Genomic DNA, 26346 nt, shown 5'->3' with positions numbered 1-26346 from the left:
TATGGAATTCTGGAAACAGAAGAGAAAGGGATCAATGCAGAAGAAAACATTTGAACAACCAATGGCTGCAAACTTCTCAAATGCTTGAAACAGATCAATTTAAAGATGTAAGAAGCTCGGTGAAACCCAGACAGGACCAACTCAAAGAAAACCATGTCCAGACACATCATAATCAAACCAGTGAAAACTAAAGATAGAGAGGGAAATCTTGCCAGAGAATCACAAAGCACTACACACAGGGGACAATGATGCAAATGACCACAGATTTCTCATCAGAAACCGTGGAGGACAGAAGACAGCAGAACTGCATGTTTAAAGTGCTGAATGAGAAGCGCTGTCAACCCAGATTCTACCTCCAGCAGAAACATCCTTCAGTAATGAAGACGAAATAGATGTTCTCAAATAGAGAAAAACTGAATGGACTCATGGCCAGCAAACCTGCTCTAAAAGAGATGTTAAAGGAAGTTCTTCACAGGGAAGAGAAACGAAACCCCAGAGAACCTTAGTGCTTCAGGGATGCAGGTCGAGCAACAGAAATGGTAATTATCCAGGTGAATAGAAGAGGTGGTTTTCTCTTAAGTACACATATTATCACACACAAAAAGTAAGTACACATATTATCATCCTAGAGCAACCACTAAAAAAACTACAAACATTTTCTTTAATAAATGGTGCTGGGAGGACTGGATAGCTACATGCAAAAGAAGGAAGTTTCTGTCTGGGGTAATGGAAAACTTGTAAGGAGATAATGGTGATGGTTGTATGACATTGTGAGTGTAAGAATGCCACTGAAAAAAAAAAAATTAAAAAAAAAAAAAAAGAATGCCACTGAGTTGTACACTAAAAAAGGGTTAAAATGTAAAAATTTATGCTGTGTGTATTTTACCACAAGTATCAAAACCTAATAATGTAGCATACCAACACTATAGAACCATACACTGTACATGAGGCTGATTTTTTTTTAATGGGACCAAAAAAATCTTAACTACATATACTGGAAATGAAGTTGTTCTTGTTGTTTAGTCACCAAGTCATGTCCGACTCTTTTGTGACCCATGGACTGTAGCCCGCCAGGCTCCTCTGTCCATGGGATTTTCCAGGCATGCCCTCCTCCAGGAGATCTTCCCGACTCGGGGATCAAACCCATGTCTCTTGTATCTCCCGCCTTCACAGGTGGATTCTCCACTGCTGAGCCACCAGGGAAACCGGGAAATGAAGTGATGCACTCTTAAATAACTCTTGGATTAAAAAGGAAAAAAAGGGAAATAACAAACCTCTTAGGAAGCAATAAGAAGGACAACATGTCACCAAAACCTTGCACACAATGAGTGTGTATTCAGAGGAAAGTGTCCTGAGTTAAAGGTATTTGTGATCAAACAAGAAAGATGAGGAATTTCCCTGACAGTCCAGTGGTTAAGACTTTGTGTTTCCAATGCATAGTGTGCGGGTTTGATCCCTGGACAGGGAACTAAGATCACACATGCTGTTACTCGAGCCCAAAAAATAAAAAAGGAGAAAGGTGAAATACGTAAAGGATGAGAAAACAGTGTGGGGGTTTGGCGGAGACTCTTATGTGTTCCTTAAGATCTAGCTCCCTTTCCTACCAGACACACAGAAGTGTGGGCCTTGAGGTGCATGCTTTCATGTACTTTAAAAACTATTTTCTTGGACACACCCCACGGCATGTGGGATCTTGGTTCCCCAACCAGGGATCAAACTTGTACCCCCTGCAGTGCAAGCGGGGAGTCTTAACCACAGAACAGTCAGGGAAGTCCATCGTGTATTCTTTTTTTTTTTTTTCATCGTGTATTCTTAATGGATAATTTTTAACAGAATACTGAAGAGTTGAAAAAATATTGAAAAATTGAAAAGGTCTATTAAAACTCACAACACTATTTTAAGTTTAAAGATTCTATTTATAACAAAACCAGAATTTATTATAATTTGACATCCTGGCTTTAATGGATGCAAGCATCAATAAGACACTCAAAACCGACTGAATTCTTTGGCATCCCCTGAAACCCTCAGTCTGAGGTGAGTGCTCCGCCTGCCTCACCCTAATCCTCTTCCCACATCTAAACACATTTCCCAGCCTCTCTACACACAGATTGGGGTCAGGCAACTGATCCCTGGCTGATGCAGTGTGGGAGGAAGTGAAGCATGTAACCTCCACAGGAAGTGATGTCAAACCCCCTCGAGCAGCCCTCCAAGCTCTGTCTCCCATCTGCCAGGTGAACAGAGAGGACATGAAGGGACCTGAGAAGGTGAGACAGAAGGAGCCGGGGTCCCTGAATCACCGATGGGAGCAGAGACGCCCTGGAAGCCTGTGACCAGGAGCGTCCACACTGGACCGTTACAGAGCCCAGGACAGAGCACCCACTGTGCTCAGCCAGCGGCATCTTGGGCTGTTTGGTACACAGTCGTACGGATTTACCTTACCGCGTGCACGCCGGGTCCAAGAATGAAGAGACACAGTCGCCATTTCTTTAGTAGACTCCAGGCCCCTTTCCTTCCTGCCTGCATTTTCCAGTCTACAGTGTGCTCTCATGCAGCAGGGGTTTTCAGCAATAAATAAGACAACAATCGTGAGCACCTCTCTCTCTATCTACCACACACTGGCCAATGGTGAATTCAGACTCTGTCATGAAGTTGGGGGGTCCTGGCTGGAAACAGGAGGCTCTCTCAGATGAAGGCAGTTGGAAGAGAGCTGAAGAAAGGGATGCTTAGAGAAGAAGGGGGCGGGCAGGGTGTTATTGTTGTTTAGTTGCTAAGCTGTGTTGGACTCTTCTGCGACCACATGGACAGTAGCCCACCAGGCTCCTCTGTCCGTGGGATTTCCCAGGCAAGAATACTGGAGTGGGCTGCTATTTCCTTCTCCTGGCGATCTTCTTGACTCAGGGATCAAATTTCCGTCTCCTGCATAAGCAGGCGGCTTCTTCACCACTGAGCCACCTGCGAACGCTGAGAGACAGGGTGGTGGCCCACGGCCAGGCCAGCAAGTCAGCTCTTATAACTGCCGTCCTGGCGGGGCGGAGAAGAGAGAGAGCCGTGGGAGGGGCTACTTCATGGGTCACTCCCAACGTTCAGACATCATCCCTGGACTAGGGAGAAGCCTTTCTTTCCCTTGGTCCTGGTGTTGCTGCCCTCACTCACTCGTCTCTGCAGAAACAAACTCCCTCCCTGCTCCCCCAGGTCTCATCAAATCTCACATGCCTGTGTTGTCTGCAGTTCAGTGTTAACTATGTTCGTCACAATTTCGATTTGCCCTTCAGAGGATCACAGTAGAGCCATTGATCCAGTTTTGTGAACCAGGGATGCAATGGAGCCCAGTCGTAACACGAAAGAGTAGACATGGGGACGTCCCTGGTGGTCCAATGGTTAAGAATCCTCCTGCCAATGCAGGCGACACGGGTTCTATCCCTGGTCCGGGAAGAGCCCACCAGGCGTGAGGGAACTAAGCCTGAGTGCCACAAATACTTAGCCCGCGCTCTAGAGCCCGAGGGCAGCAACTACTGAGACCTGAGCCCCTCTGCGTCCAGAGAAGCCACTGCCATGAGAAGCCTGTGCACCCCAATTAGAGAGCAGCCCCTGCTCGCTGCAACTAGAGAAAGCCCTCATGCGGCAAGGAAGAGCCTGTGCACCCCGACAAAGACACAGAGCAGTCACATAACAACAATAATAATTCCAAAAGGAGACGCGGGAGATAGAGATTGAAGCGATGCATCTACAAGCCAAGGAATGCTGAGGACGCTGGAAGAACCAGCAGCTGGAAAAGGCTGGGAAGCATCTTCCTCTCATGTGCCGCTGGGAGGCGTATGGCCCTCCTAACCTTGTGATTGTGGATTCTGGCCTCCAGAATTGTGACAGACACATTTCTGTTGTCTTAAACCAAAACCAGATAAATATGAGGGGCCAGTGACATGCAGTAACATTACGTTTTGTGGGCTGAGATGAAATGTATCTGGGGTCCAGGACCTTGGCTGAGATCCATTTGCCATTTCAGGCCTTGTAAGCAACTCTCACTCAGCTGTTCAGGATGAGTGTTTACTAAAAAGATATTGTAAAGAAAGAAGGAGGGAGTGGGAGAGACGGAGGAAGAAAGGGGGAAGAGGAAGGGAAAGGAGGATTTTTATGTCAATCATAATACATCATAAATTTGAATTCTTTGAAATGCACATGAATAAGATTATTTCATGGCTTTTGATCCTAAATTTGCTGACCAACCTGAGGATTGGTGGGGAGACCACATAGACAGGGATGTGCTGGAGTTGATTGTTAAATTTGGGGGAATGTTGCAAGCCAGTTGTTAAATACAGCCTTGTTAAAAATTAAATAGTACCTGTACAACAGTGGCTTAATGCCACTTGGTGAAAATGGTAAATTTCATGTTAGGTATATTTTACATAATTAAAAATCTTAATCAAGAAAAAAATATGAACTTAAATGTGTGCACATGCTAAGCCCTTCAATCCTGTCCGACTCTTTGTGACCCCACGGACTGTGGCCCACTGGGCTCCTCTGTCCATGGGATTCTCTAGGTAAGAACACTGGAGTGGGTTGCCATGCCCTCCTACAGGAGATCTTCCCGACCCGGGGTTCAAATCCACGTCTCTTAAGTCTCCTGCATTGGCAGGCGGGTTCTTTACCACTAGCACCACCTGGGAAGCCCTACAATTGGATAAATCAAATTAAAAATGAGGGACGGGCATCCCTGCCTCCTTATGTCATCATATTCCACCACTTTCTCTGCTTTCGGGGTTGCTGTGCTACTGCCCCTGCATGGTGGGAAGACCGCACACGGCACGTGCTGCACGTTTCTTCCCGCCTCACTTTCAGTGACTTCACATCGGTAGCTGTATTACCTGCTTAGGCCGCCAGGGCCAAATACCACAGACAGGGTACCTAAAAACGAGAAATTGATTTCTTACAGTTCTGGAGGCTGGGAAGCCCAAGGCTCTGATGCTCACAAGGCAGGTTTCACCCTGAGGCCTCTTTCCCTGGGTGTGTAGGCGGCTGCCCTCTTGCCATGTGTTCACATGGCCTCTGAGTGTAGGCGGTGCTCTGGGCTCACTTCTGATGAGGACACTGATCCTATTGGGCCAGGGCCCCCTCCTGGTGACCTCATTCAACCTCCAGTATTTCTTTAGGGCCTTCATTTCCAAATACACACTGAGGGGTTAGGGGCTCAACATATGAATTTGGGGTGGGGGGGGACACAGTCCACACAATAGTTAACTTGACATTGTGGGAGTGTTTACACATGGAAATTGTAAAAACCTACAGATCAGGACACCTTTTCTGAAAACTGGCGAACACTCACCAGCACGCTCCTCTGAGGGGAAGTGCAGACAACAATCCCCTGGTCCCACTCTTGTGATTGTCCTTCACTTCTCCCAGCCCGGGAGCTCAGCAAGGTCAGGGGCCAGCCTTTACTCCCCAGTTCTTTGCCCTCTGTTCTCATGTCCTGGGAGCCTAATCAGCATTTGTCGGTGGATCAGGAGCTGAAACGCACCCTAGTGACGTGAGGAAACCTAGTCACACAAAGATGAACCTTGTGAATGTGACAGAGGCAGGAACTGCAGATGCAGGCTCTGGAGCCAACTGTGGGGCAGAGGACTTCCCTTCTCTGAGCTTCTGGTTTCTTATCTACAGAGTGGGGGTAATAACAGTACCTCCCTTGGAGGGGCCCAGGGAGGACAGGATGACACAGAGGGCTCTGCACACGGCCTGGATAGCTGCATGGATTATCACACTGATACCCATCCTTTAAAGATCTCTCCTTTCCATACACATTAGGTCCTCACCAACCACCCCACACCCTGTGCTGGGTGACAAGGACCCAAAGCGCCCTGAGCCACTGTCCCATTAGATCCTCAAGCATCTCCCTGTGTAGCAGGAAGACAATACAGAAAAGGGAAGCGTTGGTTGTTAATACGGCCAGAGGGCTGCTGACCTTTGTCGCTGCATGGGGAAGTGGTCGGGAGCATGGGCTCTGGGTTCAGACCCAACACCACCACCGACATTCACATGCAATGTGACTTCGGTTGAATGTCATAGTCTCACTTGGGGCCCAAGTTTATTCCCACACAAAATGAGGATCAAGATAGACCCTGCCTGCCTCCTGGGGTTAGTGGGAGAGTTAAAAGAAGTTGTTAATTTTGATGAACTCTAATTTTTAAATATTTTCTCTTATGGGTCATACTTTTGGCACTGAATATAAGAAATCTTTGCCTAACCGAAGGTCACAAAGGTTTTCTCCTGTTTTTTTTTTCCTTCAGTTGTATAATTTTAGGACTTACATTGATATCATTAAAATACTAATATATTTTTATATTTTTTAAAAAACTGGATTTATTTTAATCAGGTATCGTAAGACAGACATACAAATAACTGTTATGAAGAAAGCAGTTTATATTTACAACTCCTTAAAAATGAGATGCCCATCACTCCATGCATGGAAGCACCAGGATCAGTCAGGAAGCAGAAAGAGGAAGGGGGAATTGTAGGCAGGAGCCTTTACTGTATGTTCTTTGAGAAAGATAGGCAAGGGAGAGCAGGGAGATTTAGGATTGGCTGGTTTGAATAGTGTCTACAGGCTCTGGGGATTAGGGGCTGTCACTGGTAACCTGGTACCTGGCCCTGGAGAGAATAAGGCAGAAGAATATGGGCTTCGTGGAGTGTAAGAGCCAAACGGAGGAAGTGGTGGGGAGTGTGAGCTCTGGACTGGTTGGTTTGCATTTGACAGGCGAGCTCCTGGGCACGTCCGTTGCTCTTCTAAGAACTGGCAGCCTAGGAGGGACAGTCCCTCCCTGGTCATTGAGGCCCCAGATGTCAGACCATCAAGAATACAGCAAATAAGAAAACACAGTCAATATGGGTACAAGACGCCCAGTACAGTAAGTGGGAGATGCCATTCATGCCTGTTTCAACATTAACTTTGTGGGGCCTGGGTCTCTGCTTGTTTCATGCTGTGGGTCTTCCCTTCCCAGCTGGACGCTAGGTCCTGGAGGGCTCACTGCACGCCTGCACCCAACCAGGGCAGGACAAGCCTTCTCTGGGCCCCTTTCCCAGGGAAAACAAGAGGAAATAAAGGGTGCTGATGTCAGCAGAGGCCCGTGGACTGTCTATGGGAGAGAGTAGGGACAAAGACCTTGACCCTCCTCTCTGCTCTGTCCCTGTCCTTCCGAGAACCCCTCGTCATCTTTCTGTGCCTCGTGTGTCCTGCCTCGCCCGGGCCCGGACCACGCTCACATCACTCCTGCCTTTGTTTCCCCAGACCCTGAGCAGTGGCCAGCTGAATGGAGTACAATGAATGACCCCCTCTAGTCTCGGCTGTGGGAGGAAGGAGAAGTGAGGGAGGGTAACTGGGGGTGCTTGGTTGGGGAGGGGCAATCTGGGTAAGAGCCAGGTTCACAAGGCAGACGGACATGAGTGTGGTCCAAGTCCTGTCCTGGAGGGAATGAGAGCCTGTGAGGTGACCCCTCTGAGCCTTAGTCTGTTCCTCTGTCAGATGGGAATCAAATTCCTTCATCTCACAGGATTGCTGTGAAAAGGGAAGGTAACACACAAGGCAATTTCCAGCGTCCTTGCCCCAGGGCAGTGGTTCTCAAACTTCAGCAGGTCAGGCTGGGGCCTGAGAACTGGCATTTCCCACCAGGTTGATGCTGCTGGTCAACTCTGTGATACCTGTGAGGGGTATGACTAGGTCATACGGTAGATGTGTCTTCAACTTTTAAAGGCGTGCCCAAAGTAGTCATACTGTTTCACATTCCCACCAGCTGTGTATGAATGTTCTGGTTGCTCCATGTCCTTCCCAACAGTTAGTATGGTTGGTCTATTAATGTTAGCCATTTAATAGATGTATGTTGGTATCTCACTGTGGTTTTCACTTGCACTTCCCTAGTGACAAATGATGTTATACATCCTCTCATGTGCTTATTTGTTACCTACATATATTCTTTAATGAAGTATCTATTCACATCCTTAGCTCATGTTTTTAATTGGAATTTTGTTTTCCTGTTAAATTTTGAGAGTTCATTGTACATTCTGTATACAAGTCCATTGTCATTCACATGACCTGCAAGTATTTCTTGTCTGTATCTTGTCCTTCATTTCCTTGATAATATCTTTTGAAGAACAGAAGTTATTAATTTTTATGAACTCCAATTTTTAAATATCTTCTTTTATGTTTCATGCTTTTGGTGTTGAATCTAAGAAATCTTTGCCTAATCCAAGATCACAAAGCTTTTCTCCTATGTTTTTCCTTGAGTTATATAATTTTAGGACTTATTTAGGCCTATGATTCACTGAGTTCATTTTTTTATATAGTGCAAGGTATGGATTAAAGGATTTTTTAAATATATTAATAAAAGTCAAATTGTTCCAGTACCATTTGTTTAAAAGACTACCTTTTCTTCACTGAATTGCCTTTTTATCATTGTTGAAAATTAATTGACTATAAATTGCTGGCCTCTTTCTGTCCTCTCTGTTCTGTTCCATTGATTTATTTGTCTTCCTTGATGTGAAAATGTCTTGATTACATTAGCTTTATAAGAAGTCTGAAAGTCAGGGTAAATCCGCCAACATTTTTCAATTGCAGAGTTTTTTGTAGCTTTTTTAGGTACTTTGAATTTCAATAGGAATTTTAGAAATGACTTGTCAGTTTCTACAAAAAAAATACCTACTGGGATTTTGATTGAAATTATGTTAAACCTACTTATTATTGGGAGGAGAATTGACATCTTAATAGTACTGAGTCTTCTCATGTAAGAAGTATCCGCCTATTCATCTTCTTTCTCAGCAATATTTGATAGTTTTCAGTGTTCAGATCTTGCACATTTTCTGTCATATTTATTCCTACATATTTTATATCATTGATAATATTATAGCATTGTTCTTATTTCAGTTTCTAATTCTTTGTTGTTAGTATATACAAATACATTTGATTCTTTTGTATTGATCTTGTATTCTGCAACCTTGCTTAATTCACTAATGGTTCTAGTAGCTTTTTTGTGGATCCCACTGTCTTCTACATAGACAACCAAGTCATCTGTGATAAAGACAGTTTTTACTTCTTCCTTTCCAATCTGTTTGTCTCAATTATTGTACCTGCAGGATTTTAATTTATAGAGAGGACTGAGTGATGATTCACAGAGGTTAATGCCACTGAAACATTTTCATTACTTACATTTCCCAAAGAGGGTATTACCTATAAGGTACACCACCCATTATATGTGGGGAAGCACCAGAGTCATTCAAGAAGCAGAAACAAGAATGAAGATAAAGAAAACACAGCCTTTATTATGCTTTCTGTGGGAAAAGCAATGCAGGAGAGGTAAACAGTTTGGGATTGGGTAGTTGGAATGATTCTGGTTGGCTTTGGGTTATAGGTGCCTGGTACCTGGCCATGAATTGATTTAAGGCAGGAGAAATACTAGGTTGGTGTATGAGAGCTAGAGAAGGGAGGTGGTTTAGATTATGAGCTCTGGAGTGGCTAGTTTGTATAATGAAAGGCACGCTGCTAGGAATCTCTATGGCATCTCTAAGAATTGGCATTAACTCCCTGGTCCATTAGGCCCCAGCTGTGAGAGCATCAAAAACACAAAAAATAAAATACAGTTAGCAAAACTGACCTTGTGATGAATGTATGCCAAACAGAAAAATAGAGAAAAAAATTTTTTTAGATATTTAAAAAATATGGTTAGAACAACTTTATTTGTTCCTTACTTTATTGCATGAACTAGAACCTTCCAGCACAATGAATGGAGGTAGTGAGAACAGATGCCTTTGCCTGCTCCCTAACCTTGGGGGGGAGACAGGAGGTGCCATGGAGGGGGAAGGGGTGGGGCAGTGATGGACGTGGTCAATGGGGAAAGGAGGATGGAAGCTTGGGAGAGAGTGAGAAGACCTGAGGCAGTGTGTCTCGCGCTGTGGTGCACGGCTCGTAGCCCTCACCTGTCCCTGCTGCGGATCACACAGCTTCTGGCCTCTCAGGGCCACCCGCTGGGCTAAAGGGCTGCATTTAGGTCCTGCTCATGTTTAAACCACACAGCTCCAGGCCCTTCCCTCCCACAAGGCCCTTCTCCTCTCCCTCCTCCTCTGGGAGTAGAGCCACAGTGCCAGGCAGAATCCCAGGCCCTGGATTTCCTGTTAGGGGAAAGGAGGATGACCACACGCCATCACCGAGCAGAAACCACACATCACAAACCCCCAACTCATGGGGGCCCAGCTGGGGTCTAAGAGTCCGAACATGATGTAAGATGTTCAACTTGCATCCAGGGAGACTATGTGGAAGCAACAGGGCCTAAGGGCACCTGACAGTCAGTGCTCTGCAAAGTTACGCAGAGCCTCTTTTGTAAAAGTTCTGTGCTGTCAAACAGAGTAGGCCCTGGGGCCCCCTGGTAGGATCCAGCTGTCTCCTCTGAAAGCCAGGCAAACAAGAGGCATTCCAAGTCCCAAGCCAGTGGGGTGAGGCCAAAATGGAACCCAGGGATCACCCCCCAACAGGTACTCTCTGAAGGCACTGCCAAGAAACCAGCAGGTCCCTGTCCTCCTCTGCACACATTTCCAACTGTTAGAATTCAGCCCAAGCACCTTTCAAAGCCCAAAGGACTCTATGATATGATTTTGTGCCTCAGTTTCCCCTGGGTGAGATGGAGACAAGGATACATCCACCACAGAATGTTGTAAAGCTGAAAAAGAGAAAATAGATGTAGGGCCTGACTCGGATAAGAGGGTTCCGTGAAAATGTAGAACCTTTCTTCTCAGGCCTGGGAGGAGGGGTAAGAAAAGCAGATATGGAGGGCAGAGGCCACTTGGCTGGCCATGGGAGAAGCATGGAAGAAAACTATCAGGATTGGACAAAAAACTAAATGGGAGAAAAGATGTCGTTCTGCTCACTCCCACCTCTAGAACTGAGGCCCCTTCCTGTGATGAAATCATGTCCTTCCACCCCCACGGTCCATTCAGTAAGCCAATGCTGACTCAGCCTGCGGAGGCTCAAACAGCCTCATTCTCAGCCCGGCCTGGGGGTCACCAAGACCACCAGCCCCCCGTGTCTCACCCCACCCAGCACCAGTCACGCTGGCAGTGTCTCCCTCAGAGATGATCCCAGCGACTGTCACCAGGGTGACCCATGACTGCTCTGACCTTGCTCCTCTCTGTCCAGGGAAGGCCCTGGATGAGCCAGGGGCTCACAGCTGCAGATGGAACCCCCTGAGGAGTGTTATTAACTGCAGCCTCCTGGGGGTCACCTCCCAGAGCTCTGCACTCAGAGGGTGAGGCCCAGAAATTCTGAGGTGCGACCAGGAGGAAGCTTCCAGAGGGAGCAGAAGGCTCTGTGGGCTCAGCAGGACTGGAGCTCAAGTGCTGGTCCCACCGCTCAGAGTCCTGGACGCGGGCCTTGGTTCTGCCTGAAGACTGAGAGGGGGAGACACTGCAGGGGAACCCCAGCCTGGAGGGAGAGGGGCCAGAGCAGGCTGGTGCCCCCATGTCTGAGGGGGGCTGAGCGTGACCACCAGTGAGCGGCTCCCCCTGCTCTTCCCTGAGGGGCTGGAGCTGGGCGGGGACCCGGGCCCACCTCTCCCTGAAGGAGCCTGAGCTGGTCCTGCTGCCGCCCCTTCCCCTGGGAGAAGAGACACTCAGAGCAGCAGAGACCAGGAGAGACACAGAGGCGGCTAGCCAGGGAGATGTGAGGCGGGAGACAGGAGCTGAGGGGGGGGAGGCCCAGCAGGCGCAGGTCAGGACCAGCCCCCAGCGTGAAGACGGGGGTGAGGAGCCCCAGACCATGGCTCCCTCTGCACTGACCACAGGGAGGCCTTTTTGCAACAAAGGAAAAGAAGAAGCCAGGTTGATAAAGGAAGTGCCCGTCACTGTCGGGGTGGGCGGGTTTGGGGAAGGCCCCCACCCTCCTCCGTCCTCTGGAGGAGCCTGGTCCTCACTCCTGGTGCTGAGTGTCCCCCAGGGCCCCCACAGGCCTCCCCTCCGGCCTTGAGGGCTCTGCCTGTCCTCTCACCCGGGAGCGGGGCAAGGCCATGCGGCTGCCCCTGCTGCTGCCCCTGCTGCTCCTGGCGTCTCTGCAGGCTGGTGAGTGGCTGGGCGTGTCCTGCTCTGCCAGGGACCCCGGGGAGGGGCTGTGGCTGGGTGTGTGTAGAAGGGTCCCCTGGGGTAGCTGGCCAGGCCTCCCACCCCCAACAAACAGAAGGGGTCCCACAGTGCGGGGTCTCCCAATCTTCCACCCTCCTCCCTGCCCCAAGCGTGGAGAGAGGATCACCCAGGCCAGAGGGCCAGTCCTACCCCCCGTCACACATCCCCCTGCAGGTGAGGGTGCCCGACGGCCTGGGGTCACCTTCTGTGTCTCTCCTGGTGGCTTCAGAGTCTCTCCCTCCCTCCTCTAGGTCACTGGGCAGAGAGAAATCCAGAGCGTCTCTTTGGGATGAAGCAACCAACGGATCTCTCAGCCCCCGAGGGTGGCTCCATTCACATCCCCTTCTCCTTCTTTCACTCCTGGGAATTAGCCAAGGTTCCCAACATGAGAATATCCTGGAGATGGAAACACTTCCATGGGGAGTTCATCTACAACATGACCCCTCCATTCATCCATGAAAATTTCAAGAACCGGCTCTTCCTGAACTGGACAGAGCGTGAGAAGACCGGCTCCCTCCGGATCTCAGACCTGCGGAGGGAGGACCAGTCTGTGTACTTCTGCCGGGTGCAGTTGGACACACTGACAGACGGCAAGCAGGTGTGGCAGTCCATCGAGGGGACCACACTCACCATCACCCCCGGTGAGTCCAGCTGTCCCTGAGGCTCTTGGAGGCTGTTGGTACCTTGTAATGCACGCCTGGTCCAGGCCCCCTCCTCATAACTTTTCTCAAACTCCTCTCCCTTCCCCTCCTACTCCTCCCCAGGCCTCTACCAACTTTACCTTAATCTTCCCCAGCTCTGGGCTGCCTCCCTTGCCCATCCCCCTCTCTGCCCTCCAGGTCCAGCCCCTCCCCCATCCCCAGGCCCCCGCACCCTCTGTGCTCCCAGCTGTCCTCCCTTCCCGCTCCAAGCTGGGCTCCACCCGGCCCCTGCCCGCGCCCCACGTCCTCCAGGTGACTTGACATCTCGGGGTGCGGCTCCTCCCCTTTGCCCTGAGTCCTGTGTGGAGCCCCAGCTGCCTCACGTCTGTCCCCCAACATCCATGAGCTCAGCCCGCACACACAGCAGGTGCCGAGGGGTCCTGTGTCCTCATCACCTGATTTCCCATCTCCCCTTCCTTCTCTGCTCTGACCCCCAGAATATGAATGTCAAGACCCCTACCTCCATCCCATCTCTTTCCTCTTTCCTCCTCCCTCCATCCTCTTTACCTCCTTGCCTCCCCCCAACCCCTGCCATGTGGTTCCGGTCACCCTGTCCCCGTGTCCACCCTGACCTTGCCCCTGTCCTGGTCATGACGAGGCAGCAGTCCCGGCAGCTCCCCTGACTGTGCCCTGCATCCCGGGGGGACACCTCGGCAGCATCGCCCCAGCTGACCTCCCCCACGACCCCCAGTACAGCGGTCCTGCTGCCATCCTCCCATCACAGGAAGGGGGACCGAGGCTCACACAGCAAACGTCACTCTGCCCCGTCACTCCTGGTGCAGGTGGGGTCTGACCCCAGTTTAACCCCAGGGCCTCCCTTCTTAACCGTGAGCTGCTTGGCCTCACCTCCTGACCTGTCATCTTGTTGTCTTGACTATTTTCAACCTAATAATGGGCGTGTAGCATCTGTCACTCAGTGGGGCTTCGGAACTTGAACAGTGTATCTGACTCCAGAGTAGAGAAGAGGGGTTCTCTTCTAGGCACAGGCAATAAGAGAGTGTGTTATCTGTAGATAATTTTTTTGAAAACTGAAAATCTATTACGTTTGTTTGCTTTTTGCAATCACTTGTGCTGGTGATTCTAAGCAGTATCAGTGAAAATTCTCTGCTCCCGGTGGGGATGGTCATGTTCATTTTTACAGGGAAGTAATAAAAAGAAATATTTTTAATCCAAGTGAAGTACCACCATGCAAAACATCATGCCAGAGGAATATATATAGCAAATATAACTCATAAGTTTGAAACTGGCTTATTAATTTCTAAACAAATAGTAGTTTTATTTATGTAGCCAAATCTAATTATATTCTCATTTGTAGTTTTTCTCTTTTATTTCTAAACCCAAAACCCCACATCCCACTAGAGTTAAAATATTTTTTCCTAATATTTGTAAGATTTGATTACTTTTCACACAAAAGCTCTTATATATAGTGAGATTTATCTTGGTAAATGGGGCGCAATAAAGAACTACGTTGATCCTTATACCAAGAAACAAATCAACTGTTCTCACTTTATTTATTGAATATTTTTTCCTTTTTCCACTGATTAATAGGCCTAAGCTTTTAAGTTATTTTGTAGAATAGCGTCCATTTCTGGTCTGTCTATTCTGTTTCACTAGTCTATGTTTTCTTTTTTTTTTAGTATTCATTTATTTGGCTGTGCCGGATCTTAGCTATGGCACGCAGGATCTTCGTTGTGCGTGGGATGCAGTTGTGGCATGCAGAGCCTAGTTCCCCGACCAGGGGTGGAACCTGGGCCCCCTGCATTGGGGGCACAGAGTCCTAGCCATTGGACCACCAAGGAAGTCCACACCACACTGTTTTAGTTATTATAACTTTATCATGTTTCAATGGCTGTTAAGACTTTTTCCATCACAACCACATTACTTCCTTCTCAAACTTCATTAGCGTTGCCTGCCTATTCTTCCACACAAATATTAGAATAAGTTTGCCAAGTTTCTAGAAAAACATTCCTGTTGGTTTTTAAAATCAGAATTGCATTAAATCTATAAAGTAACTGACAGAAATTTAAATCAGTAAAACGCACAATCTTTTCAGTGAGGAACAGGTCCTATTTTATATCCCTAAGTAAACCTTTGTAATGTTCTTCCAAAGATCATGTGTCTCATAAGACTTCCATATTCTTTATTTTTATTATTAATGTGCAATATGTTAAAAAAATGTGTACTTGATATAATTTTCACTCTAAAAGTAGTGCATAAATTCTGGCCAAGATGCTAGGTTATATGCATATATTTACCTCCACTCCCTCCAAAAATCTACTAAAATGACAGCAAAGGGAATTTTTTTTAAGACAAAAACCCAGAGGCACAAAAACATTTGCAAGTTAGGTGGACAAAAACAAAATTTTGGAAGCAGGAAATAGACCAGAGGATTTAAACCCTAAGTCAACAGTGGGGACATCCAGAAGGAAGGCAATTTACATTGCAAAACCCCTTAAAGGGTCAGGAATAGCAACTCCTAGTACCCATGAAACTGGGCGTGGAAGGGGATCTGAAAACTAGAGGACTAACTGAAATGTATTTAGGAAGCAGAGACACCTCCGCACCCTCACACCTCACCCCAGCAAAAGACTGGATATATGGGCTCTAGAAACAATAATCCACAGGGAGTCTTGGGGGGTACATTGGGGCATAACTGGGGACAAGGGTTCAGTTCTTAAATTCAGAGATTTGGTGAACTGATGAGACCTGAAATACCTTGACCCTTGTAGAGGCCTCACAGGACGCAGGCAGCCAGGCTGGTACTCCCACACCACACCCACTAAGGGCAGACAATCAGGAAACTCTTCTCCGAAATAGCTATCTGATGGGCCTGGAAAGATCTAGAAATCCAACAGATCACTCTACTCATTGTGGAGTGAGTCATACTGTCCTACTCACTGTAAAGTGATCTGAGATACACTTTCTGCTATAACACACTCACAGCTTCGTGCATGTTGGGAGCCAAGGGGACAAGGTGGCTGGGGTCTTGGCCTTGCACCAAATCCCCTGCAGTCAGGACTGGACCCTCACCTCAGCTGTGCCCAGGATGCCTGAGGTAGAGGGTCTGTTTTTAAAAGCTTTGAACTAAACATTTAAGGAATGCTTGTCTCATGAGATGCAGAGAGCAGATCAAGGGGAAGGGAACCTGGAAGAATCCAAAACAATGAAAGGAGATCAAAATTTTCAAAGAACCATCATCCTCATAAAGTTAAAGAATTTCATGTATATGACACAATAGAATGCTTTGCAAAGGAGCTTTCAAAACAAAAAAAGAGATCTTAGAAATTAGAAAAAAAAGAAATTAGAAGTATACTAGCAAAGATGGAAAAGTCAATATATGATTGAAAGATGAAGTTCATGGAAATACCTTAAAAGGTGGGAGAAAACTGAAAGATCTGGATATTGTAGTTCAAGAAACTTCAAAGAGCTGGATATTGTTGTAGTGGTTTGAACAGTGGCCCCTGAACAAGTGAATAACATCTTATATGGCTGCAGATGTGATTCCGTTGAGGAATTTGAGATGAGGAGGTTATCTGGGATTATCTGGGTGGACTCTAGATGCTAATAAACATGTATAAGAGAGGGGCAGTGGGAGACTGGACACAGATGGAAGAGCAGGCAATGTGACCACAGAGGCAGAGACTGGGGTGAAGCAGCCATAGAAGCCAAAGCAGCAAGGAGCAGGCTCCCCCCGCACAGAGCCTCCCGAGCGATGCAGCCTGGCTGACACCTTGATTTCTGCCTTCTGGCCTCCAGAACTGTGGCAAGTAAACTTCTATTGTTTAGAGTCACCCAGTTTGCAGCAATTTGTCATAGCAGCCTTAGAAATATAATAAAGGAATTATAAGGAAGGATAAGACAAATTGAGAATTGGTCCAAGAGTTCCAATCTCTGAACAACAGAAGTTTTAACAGCAGAGAAAAAAGAAGGCCATGGGGAAGAAAATATCAACAAAACTACTACAGAAATTTTCCAGAATGAAAGAACCCAACAACATGAGTAAAAATAAAAAGACCAACCCTGGGGTACTGCAACATAAAAATTTCGAAACATCAGGGATAAGTTCAGTTCAGTCACTCAGTCGTGTCCAACTCTTTGTGACCCCATGGACTGCAGCACGCCAGGCCTCCCTGTCCATCACCAACTCCCAGAGTTTACTCAAACTCATGTTCATTGAGTCAGCGATGCCATCCAACCATCTCATCCTCTGTCCTCCCCTTCTCCTCCCACCTTCAATCTTTCCCAACATCTGGGTCTTTTCAAATGAGTCAGTTCTTCACATCAGGTGGCCAAAGTATTGAAGTTTCAGCTTCAGCATCAGTCCTTCCAATGAATATTCAGGACTGATTTCCTTTAGGATGGACTGGTTGGATCTCCTTGCAGTCCAAGGAACTCTCAAGAGTCTTCTCCAACACCACGGTTCAAAAGCATCAATTCTTCGGCGCTCAGCTTTACAGTCCAACTCTCACATCCATACATGACTACTGGAAAAACCATAGCCTTGACTAGACAGACCTTTGTTGGCAATGGTTTTTGTGGTGATGTCTCTGCTTTTTAATATGCTGTCTAGCTTGGTCATAACTTTTCTTCCAAGCAGTAAGCATCTTTTCATTTCATGGCTGCAGTCACCATCTGTAGTGATTTTGGAGCCCCCCAAAATAAAGTCTGTCACTGCTTCCACTGTTTCCCCATCTATTTGCCATGAAGCGATGGGACCTGATGCCATGATCTTAATTTTCTGAATGTTGAGCTTTAAGCCAACTTTTTCACTCTCCTTTTTTACTTTCATCAAGAGGCTCTTTAGTTCTTCTTCGCTATCTGCCATAAGGGTGGTGTCATCTGCATATCTGATAAAGGGAGATCCAATACATTTCCAAGGAGGGAAGAAACTGGCCACATAAAGAGAGTCAGGAATTAGAGTGGCTTGGCTGTCTCAATAGCAATAGAGGACAGTGAAAGGCAACAGTTGAGTGTCATGAATCTCCAAGGGAAAATTATTTTGTTTAATCCTTTAACAAATCAAATAGCAAATATTGACTGAGTGCCTGCTATGTGTCAGGTCCTAAGCTGGGCACTGAGGAAAGAGCAGTTAAGACAATACAGAACAAAACATTAATGTCCTTAACCATGGAACTTACACTTGATTATAGAAAGAATATCACACACACACACAAAAATTAATTATGTGTGTCAGGTGATAGTGAAAAGAGAAAAGCAGGAAAATGAAGCAGAATCAGTGGCTAGAGGTGCTAGGGTGCTGCTTTATTCAGATGGAACAGGAAGACCGCTGGGACATAAGTCAGAGTCCTGGTAGGAGGCAGCTAATCTAACAGGGTAACTGAGAGTTTTGATGGGGGACACAGGGTAGGAAACCAGTCAGGGACAGTGAGACCCCTGGGACCAGCCACAGGCCTAAGAAGCAGGGGAGGAAGTAGGTTCTGGGACCTAGAAAGGAGCTGTGACCTCTGGGGAGAGAGTTTTGTGTCCATTTGACTGGCTGAGGGACGGCCAGACAGTTGCTGAGACATTATTTCTGAGTGTCTCTGTGAAAGTGTAGAGAGATTATCCCAGTGTGGAGAGAGGAGGTCCCAGGGTTCAATCCCAGAACCTCCTCTCTCTACACTCACTTCCCAGATAAGCCTGTGATTTAGAAATGTGAGGTTAATGCTAAAAAATAGCAAGAGGTGCTAAAAAACAGTTCAATCTGGGGAGTGGGAAAGGAGTGAGGAGGGGTTGCTGTTTTCATAATCTGTGGGGAATTTGTTGATGCTTTAAATTATGTGCCTATACAACTTATATAAAAATAGATGTTACATGTTAAAAATAAAAGTACTGGTAATACATACTTGCATATAGTTTTAAAAGCAGTCAAACAGCACAGAAGGGAATCAAATGAAAAACACATTCCTCTCCGCTTTATCTCTCAGCTACTACCCCTTTCTGCAGAAATGCTCTCTCCACAGATAAGAGATACAGATACAGATGTACAAGAGATGGAACATAATAGACTCAAACTGCACACTCTCCTGATCTTCAGCTGGCTATGTTTACTTCATGGGCCTGAAGTATCTTTCCACTTCAGCACACACACATCTACGCCTTTCTTTTTAAATGACTGTATAGTCTCCCACTGTAGCAATGGATTGTAGTCCACTTAATCAGTCTCATATTTAAAGGCATTTAGGCTGCTACCAAATCACAAATAAAGCTGCAGTGAACACCCTCAAACACAGGCCTTTGAACACTTGTACCAGCACGTCCATCGGGTAATTTCCTAGCACAGAAATCACTGAGTTTAAGGGCGTGCTCGGATATCTTACAGATACACCCAAACCCTTCCCAAAGGTTGTGCCAACCTGTACTCCCGTTGTGTCAATACTAGGTATTTTCCCCTGACTCAGGTCAGTTTAAAACAAAAATAGCCTTTTATCCTTTTAATCTACATTTCTAAAAGTTATGAATGATTATTAGCATCAGGATTATGTTATCATTTTATGAAATGAATTAGAAATTGTACCATTTTCCATATTTTTCTGTTCTAGAATCTTCTGAGAATTATCTGTTCCTTAAATATTCACAAGAATTTTTCCATTAAATCTTCTGAACTTGAAATCTTTATGAAAAATAGTTCTTTAATAGTGTTCTCAATTTCTTCTTTGTCTAATCCATTAAAGGTAAATGCATTTTTAAAAATTATTATTTGTCTCAGAAAATCATCCATTTCACAGAGGTTTTTAGAATTATCAACCTATAATTGAGCACACACTCACTCATGATTTCAATACTCTGTTGTTGTTCGATTTACAAGAGTCTTGTCTGTTTCCTTGTTGTTGTTGTTTTTCCCTCTAACCACTTTCTGCATTTATTATTCTTTCTGCTGTCCTGTTTCCTAAAAACATTTATTCCTACGTAGGTTTTCATTACTTTTAGTTTCCTTAGAGCTAGTTCCTCTCTGTTTGGTAACTTTTTTCTTTGGAAATTGACTTTTTAAAACTTTCATCCCATTTTAAATAATTATAGCATCATTCATTCATTGCAAAACTTTCATCCCATTTTAAATAATTATAGCATCTAATACTATGAATTTAGCTTAGAGTTTGGCTTTAGTCATATTCCAGTCCATGGGGTCGCTAAGAGTCGGACACAACTGAGCAACTTCACTTTCATGCATTGGAGAAGGAAATGGCAACCCACTCCAGTGTTCTTGCCTGGAGAATCCCAGGAACAGGGGAGCCTGATGGGCTGCCGTCTATGGGGTTGCACAGAGTCAGACACGACTGAAGTGACTTAGCAGCAGCAGCAGCAGCATATTCCAGGAGTTTTTAAAATATACATATATATTGCTGTTGTTTTTATTTTCTAAATAGCATGTCATTATATATATCTCTTTGACTAAGAATTTAAATTTTTTGTCTCAATTGAGAAACAGGATTCATACTTTCATTATTAATTTCTACTAAGTGGACACAGAATTCAGTCCACACAAGATTTTACTGGAGTTGGGTTTTTTGTATGTGGCTTAGTATTATGCCAGTTTTTTCATGGTGCCTTAAACATCTACAAAGGTAGCATCTGTTTGTAGTAAGTAAAGTTCAATACATATTCATTTAACAGTAATATATTTCCAATAATACTGGGTGCTTTACAGATGTTTTCTCACTTAGTAAAACAATCATGTAAAATGAAAAACACTGTTTGAATCCACTTCTACGAGGTACCTAGAGCAATCAAATACTTAGGGTCAGAAAGCAGAACAATGAATGCCAGGGGCTGGGGGGAGGGGGAATGCGGGGTCAGTATTTAATGGGGACAGAGTCTCCGTTTGGACAGTTGAAGTTTGGAAGATGGATGGTGATGATGGTTGCACAATAATGTGAATCGACTTGATGTCACTTAAATATGGTTAAAATGGTAAATTTGTGTTGTATGGATTTTACCACAATAAAAAAAAATTGTTTTTGATCCTGTGATTTACTTCTCCCTATATGTAAGTAATGAAATGAGGTTCTGAGATCACAGCACTGATCAGTGGTAAAGTCAGGGTTCAAACAGAGTGAAGAAGATTCAGAGCTTCCAGAATCTCCCTTTGTTACTCCCCTCTCTGTGGGAGAGCTTCAGAGAGTTGCTCCCCACTCCCCACATTCCCCAAACTAGGGAACAAGATGTGACAGTTTTCACCCAGATACTTCCAGCCCTTCAGTGAATAATTTGCATATTTCTCCTGTCTTCCCAGGTCGCAAGACAACCACCCAGAACCCCACCACCACGGCTGCCACCACTGCTATGCCTGGCCTTAGGAACTCAGAGAGCGGAAAGAGCCCGCGGTCTTGGCTCCAGAGTACGGAAGCTATAGTCGGGTTGGCACTGGCCAGCGCTGCGCTCGTAACCACAATTGTGGGGCTGATTGTGTACTTTAGATGCAAGAGAAGCAAAAGTAAGTGATCCAGGACCTTCAAGCTCTCCCCAAGATTCCCAGCTAAGTATTTCTCAGAACCCTCCTGCATCAGAATGACCAGAGCTGCTCAGCAAAAATGCAAATTCCTTCTGGGCCTGAGGTCTGGGCCTGGGAATCTGCATTTTACCTCCTCATGTGGTATTTGTGTCAAGTTTGGGACTCACCGCTCAAGACCAATCCCTCTCTACAAACCTGATAATTTCTAGTTCTTGTCTCCTGATTTAATTATTTCTCATCAGTCTCCCTTCTGGTTCACAAGGAGGGAGGGCCTGCCCTGGGAAACATAGAAGAGAGAGAAAGAAGGGACAGGAAGGTGGCTCCACTCAGCAACTACTGGTTGGACACCGATTTTCCAGAGCCTGGCTGGTAACTGGAAATGCAAAAGTAAATAAAGCACAGGCCCTGCTCTCAAGGATCTGGGGGCCAGGAGGAAGAGGGGAGCAGTTGCCTCAAGGGCTAACGGCCTCGTGTGGAAAGAGCTGCGGTAGGTTGGGAGGAAGGAAGGGTAATCAAGGAAGATGTCCAAGAGGAAGCGCAAAACTATCAAAGAATGAAGAATTAGCCAGGTGGTGAGGGTGGTATAGAGGTCACTGTCGTTCCAGGGGAAGGAAGGCATTCTAGGGACTGTAGGTAGCTCAGGGCTGTGGAAGAGCCAGGAGATGAGAAAAGACGACCTTGGAAATCACATCCCAGAGCCTCTGACCCCAGAAACAGTGTGAAGCAGTGAAGTGGCCACCTCAGCTTGGCCTTGCAGATACACAGTCTACGGTGGAGAGGCCAGGATGGGGTCACTCTGAAATCGTTCTTTTATTCTGCAGAGCAAAAACCATAGTGGTTGTGTCCTGAGACTAAGGATGAGGGTTTGAGATGAAGAAAAAAACATGATGTAGTCACTGAGAAAATGCAATATGGTATTTAATGATCAATTTAGATGAGAAGCCATAAATCTGTACAAGCATCATTGTATTTGATTGTGGTTTTTTTTCAGCAGTATTCAACTAAAACCTTTAGAAATGACTGATTAAGAACTAATTCCCTGGTGGTCCAGTGGTTAGGACTCTGTGCTTTCACTGCCCAGGGCCTGGGTTCAATCCCTGGTCTGGGGAGTAAGATCCCCTAAGTTGTGCCGTGGCCAAAAAAAAAAATAGTTGTGTTCATCTGCTAGCATCAGAGAACAGAAGTAACAGTAGGCAAATAACACAGAGGGGACTTTTTTTCCTCTCATCTAAAAGGATCTGGAGGCAGAAAGCAGAGAGTACTAAGACACTGAGTCTCCCACCTGTCTGCTCACTGTCCTGGATGCTGACTTCTATCCTGAAGGTTGCTTTATGTGCAAGACAGCTGCTAGGATGCCAGATTTGTGAATCTAAACAGGAAGTAGGACGTAGGAGGAAAAGACAAAAAGACTATGTTCCAGCTGTCTGTCCTCCTTTGAAAGAGTCTTCCTAAAATTCCTGCAGCCATGAAATTAAACACTTGCTCCTTGGAAGACCAGCTATGACCAACTTAGATAGCATATTAAAAAGCAGAAACATTGCTTTACCAACAAAGGTCCATCTAGTCAAAGCTATGGTTTTTCCAGTAGTCATGTATGGATGTGAGAGTTGGACTATAAAGAAAGCTGAGCACCAAAAAACTGATGCTTTTGAACCGTGGTGTTGGAGAAGACACTTGAGAGTCCCTTGGACTGCAAGGAGATCCATCCTAAAGGAAATCAGTCCTGAATATTCATTGGAAGGACTGATGCTGAAGCTGAAACTCCCATACTTTGGCCACCTGATGCAAAGAACTGACTCACTGGAAAAGGCCCTGATGCTGGGAAAGACTGAAGGCGGGAGGAGAAGGGGAGGACACAGGATGAGATGGTTGGATGGCATCACCGATGCAATGGACATGAGTTTGAGTAGGCTCCAGGAGTTGGTGATGGACAGGGAAGCCTGATGTGCTGCAGTCCATGGGGTCACAAAGAGTCGGACACGACTGAGCAACTGAACTAAACTGAAAAATCCTCCCCACAACTTCCCCTTATTTCAATACATCATCAGCTAGATTTCACCATAGGTCCCACATCTGCCTGTAGCGGGGTACCCTGATGCTCCAAATAAAATCAAGCTTCTGTAACTGAATAAGAAGGGAATGGATATGGGGCAAACAAATAGCATCCTCTGCCTGAGGGCACAGCCAGGATTGGAGCCGTGTCAGCAAGTGTGCCAGAAGCACAGGGGGTCCCAGGGGGTCAGGGAGCCCGTGAGAGGGCGCAGGTGGAGAGGAGAGGGCTCAGTGGGGGGCTTGGGTAACCTGAGAGAGACAAGAGTGTCAGGACAAGAGTGTAGTGAGGTCACGCACAGGTACAGAGGGATGATGACCGAAGAGAGCTGGAAGGAAGGAAAGTTGAAGCATAAAAATGATACCAGTGTTTACTATGTCAGAGTTCTTAGTCCCAGTGAAAAAAAAAAAAGTCCAGGATGTGACTGAGTGGAACCGAGGTCACTGGAGTTGGGGAGGTGGATGAGTCCAACCTGTTCAGAGGGTGATGGGGCACAGGGGGCAGGGAAGAACTGCTCTTCTGACTGATGGTGAGGACAAGGCGGGACAGGTGTGGGCAGCCTCAGGGTGCCCGCATGGTGGCGGCTCTGAGTCCTGAACCCTTCCCAGGGAGGTTTCAGATGGGATAGGGCAGAGAAGGCGGGGAGGAGACAGGCCTTCGTGGACGGCACAGTGACACGCTGTTGGTCCTCCTACAGGTGCGCAGACTGAAGCAAGGACCCCAGTCAGGTGAGCGCTTGTCCTCCAGTATGGGGGGTGCGGTGGGGCGGGGCTATTTTATGAGCAAGAAGTTTCCTCCTGAGAGCAGCACCAGGGAGCCTTTCACAGGCCTCCCCTCCTGGACCTCCATCCACATCCTCCCAAGCCCCCACAGGCCAGGCTCTTCACTTCCTGAGGCTCCCGATCCTTAAAAAGTCAGAGCAGTGGACCAGCACTTTCTCTGACTCTCTCCCAGAACATCTCCCTTTGTCTGTCTCTGGCACCCACCTTTCTTCCTTCCATCCCCAGGTCTCAGCCTTTCCCTCTGTTCATCCTGGTCTGTCTCCCCCTTGAACACCGTCCTTCCAGAACACACCCGTCCCCTCCACGCTCTGTCCCCTTTCTTGCTCCTCTAAAGTCTGTCCTCTGCCCTGTGACTCGCGGCCCCCAACCTGGCTCCCTCTCCTCTGGCCCCGGCTCCTCTTCCTTCCCTGACACTCACCCTCCTCACCGCCCACCGCGTTCCTTTCTCATCCTCTCTGCCACGTCCAGGCTTTTCCTTCTCACAGCCCCTCCCTCCTTTCTCACCTTCCTGACTCTTGACAGTGTCCTCCCGGGACCCCTCCCCGGACGGCGTCTCCTCGGGGACCAAGGCCTGAGCACCGCCCGGGGGACCTGAGGGAAGCTCCCTGGTTCTCACGCTCCAGTTTGGACCCAGGCGCTGCCGCAGAGAGGACAGGCGCCCCCTCCTGCTTCTCCTCCCTGCGCCCCTCAATAAAGCCGCTTCTCTGCAAGAGTCCACCCCAGTCAGCTCTCAGGGACGGGGCTACACTGCAGATGGCCCCTCAACCCGGTCCAGGCAGCCTCCTCCTGAGAGCCCCAAACCTCTGCCTTCATGTCCGAGTGTGACCAGGCAGGTCACAGAGTCCCCACCGAGAGAGCGGCCCGAGGCAGGTGGTAGCTCTTTCCCGCCCAGACTCTGACACAGCACTGCCCTCCTGTTCCCACTCAGGGAGTCCTCCCAAAACGCGGAAGAGAATTACGAGAACACCGGGAATAAAGGTAAGTCCTGCCGCCAGCATCCCCGCTCTCACCTGGGTCTTCCTTCTTCTCCCCACACCCCCTCCCCACACAGGTGCCCTCAGCATCCTCCTCTCCCCTGCCTCACCCACCCTCCCCTGAGACCCTGGTCCTGACTAGAGATGACCTCACTGCTGGAGCCCCTGCCCATTTCTCTACCTTGGCTGCCTGGTCACCTGATCCTGGCACATGTTGATTTTTTTCTAGGACAACATGTAGACCCCAAGCCGGATGCCAAGGTAAGCAGCTCAGATTAGGGCCTGAAAGGATGAGAGGGAGGTCTGGAGAAGGGGCGTGGAAGAATAGAGGGACTGCGGTGTAGTCAGGGCATCAGCTGTGGGATCATGGCTCTGAGATGGGACTCCCCCCCTTCAACTGTCTCACTCCCTCCCCTTTCCCTTCTCCCCCAGGATGATGGTGGTGGCAGCGGAGGAGTCCTCTACGCCTCCCTCACCCTCTCTACGTTAAACTCACCAGCAACAGCAGCGCCTCCCTTGCCCCGTCCCCAAGAGGGCCCCCAGGAAGAGACCCTATACTCTGTCTTAAAGGCCTAAGCAGTGGGACTGAGTGGGGACCTCCTTCGAGTCAGCTGCGCACAGGGATCTCAGCTCCTCATAATCTCCCCGGCCAGACGCAGACAGCTCAGAGGCCAGCAGGTGCGGGGCCACCAAGGACCTGAGAGTCACACAGCCCCCGCCCCGATTCCCTCTTCACCTCCCCAGACTTTCACCACAAAAATAAAAGGACCTGTGCAATCTGCCTGAATGCATCTGCGGAGAAAGCTGACGTCACCTTCAACTTCTGTCCTTCCGGAAGTTGAAAAAAATGAACCATGATAGATAGCTCACACCCAGATCCCTCCCCTAGTACTTCTGTTCAGTGACTGCCTCAGGCCAGAGACAAATAAATCCCCAAACAGTGGTAATCAATCTGGAACCCAAGGTCCGTCCCCCTAATCTAACCCTTCTACTTTCCTTAGGATAATAACTAGCACGTGTCGTGTTCGTGCTTTACGTGCATGGCCTCATTTCAGCATCATCAGCCACTCTATGTGGCACTGGATGCACCATTCGGGACAGGAAAACAAGAACCAGAATGGTCACAGCGCTTTCCCCGAGGCCATGTTACCAGTAAGTGGCTGAGGCAGGCTGTGAACCCAGACCTGCCCTCTCGATCTCCTTCTCCTAAGGCTCAGGTGTCATCGCCTTCCCAGATCCGTAT

The 26346-nt window shown here is 47.3% G+C and overlaps 1 protein-coding gene across 1 annotated transcript; it reads left to right on the top strand.

Annotated features, from left to right (window-relative positions):
* The first annotated feature begins 11733 nt into the window (after positions 1 to 11733).
* On the top strand, positions 11734 to 26047 carry LOC122701823 (paired immunoglobulin-like type 2 receptor alpha). The gene is made up of 7 exons (XM_043915167.1): positions 11734 to 12084; positions 12396 to 12785; positions 21079 to 21279; positions 24045 to 24075; positions 25058 to 25107; positions 25333 to 25364; positions 25536 to 26047. Exons 1-7 carry the CDS (start codon positions 12033 to 12035, stop codon positions 25677 to 25679), a joined length of 900 nt encoding a protein of 299 aa, XP_043771102.1. The 5' UTR covers positions 11734 to 12032; the 3' UTR covers positions 25680 to 26047.
* The last annotated feature ends 299 nt before the right edge of the window (positions 26048 to 26346 follow it).

This window comes from Cervus elaphus, chromosome 10 (assembly GCF_910594005.1).
Source record: "Cervus elaphus chromosome 10, mCerEla1.1, whole genome shotgun sequence".
NCBI classification, from domain to species: Eukaryota; Metazoa; Chordata; class Mammalia; order Artiodactyla; family Cervidae; genus Cervus; species Cervus elaphus.
The sequence above is the reverse complement of the archived record's forward strand: the minus strand, read 5'-3'. Positions and strand labels throughout refer to the sequence as shown.

What these genes read in the sequence shown, in the direction of transcription:
- LOC122701823 (XM_043915167.1), top strand. Translation starts at nt 12,033, where the DNA reads ATGCGGCTGCCCCTGCTGCTGCCCCTGCTGCTCCTGGCGTCTCTGCAG. An exon ending in CCTGGCGTCTCTGCAGGCTG is followed by an intron (nt 12,085 to 12,395) that starts GTGAGTGGCTGG and finishes TCCCTCCTCTAG; the next exon opens with GTCACTGGGCAGAGAGAAAT. An exon ending in ACCCCAAGCCGGATGCCAAG is followed by an intron (nt 25,365 to 25,535) that starts GTAAGCAGCTCA and finishes CTTCTCCCCCAG; the next exon opens with GATGATGGTGGTGGCAGCGG.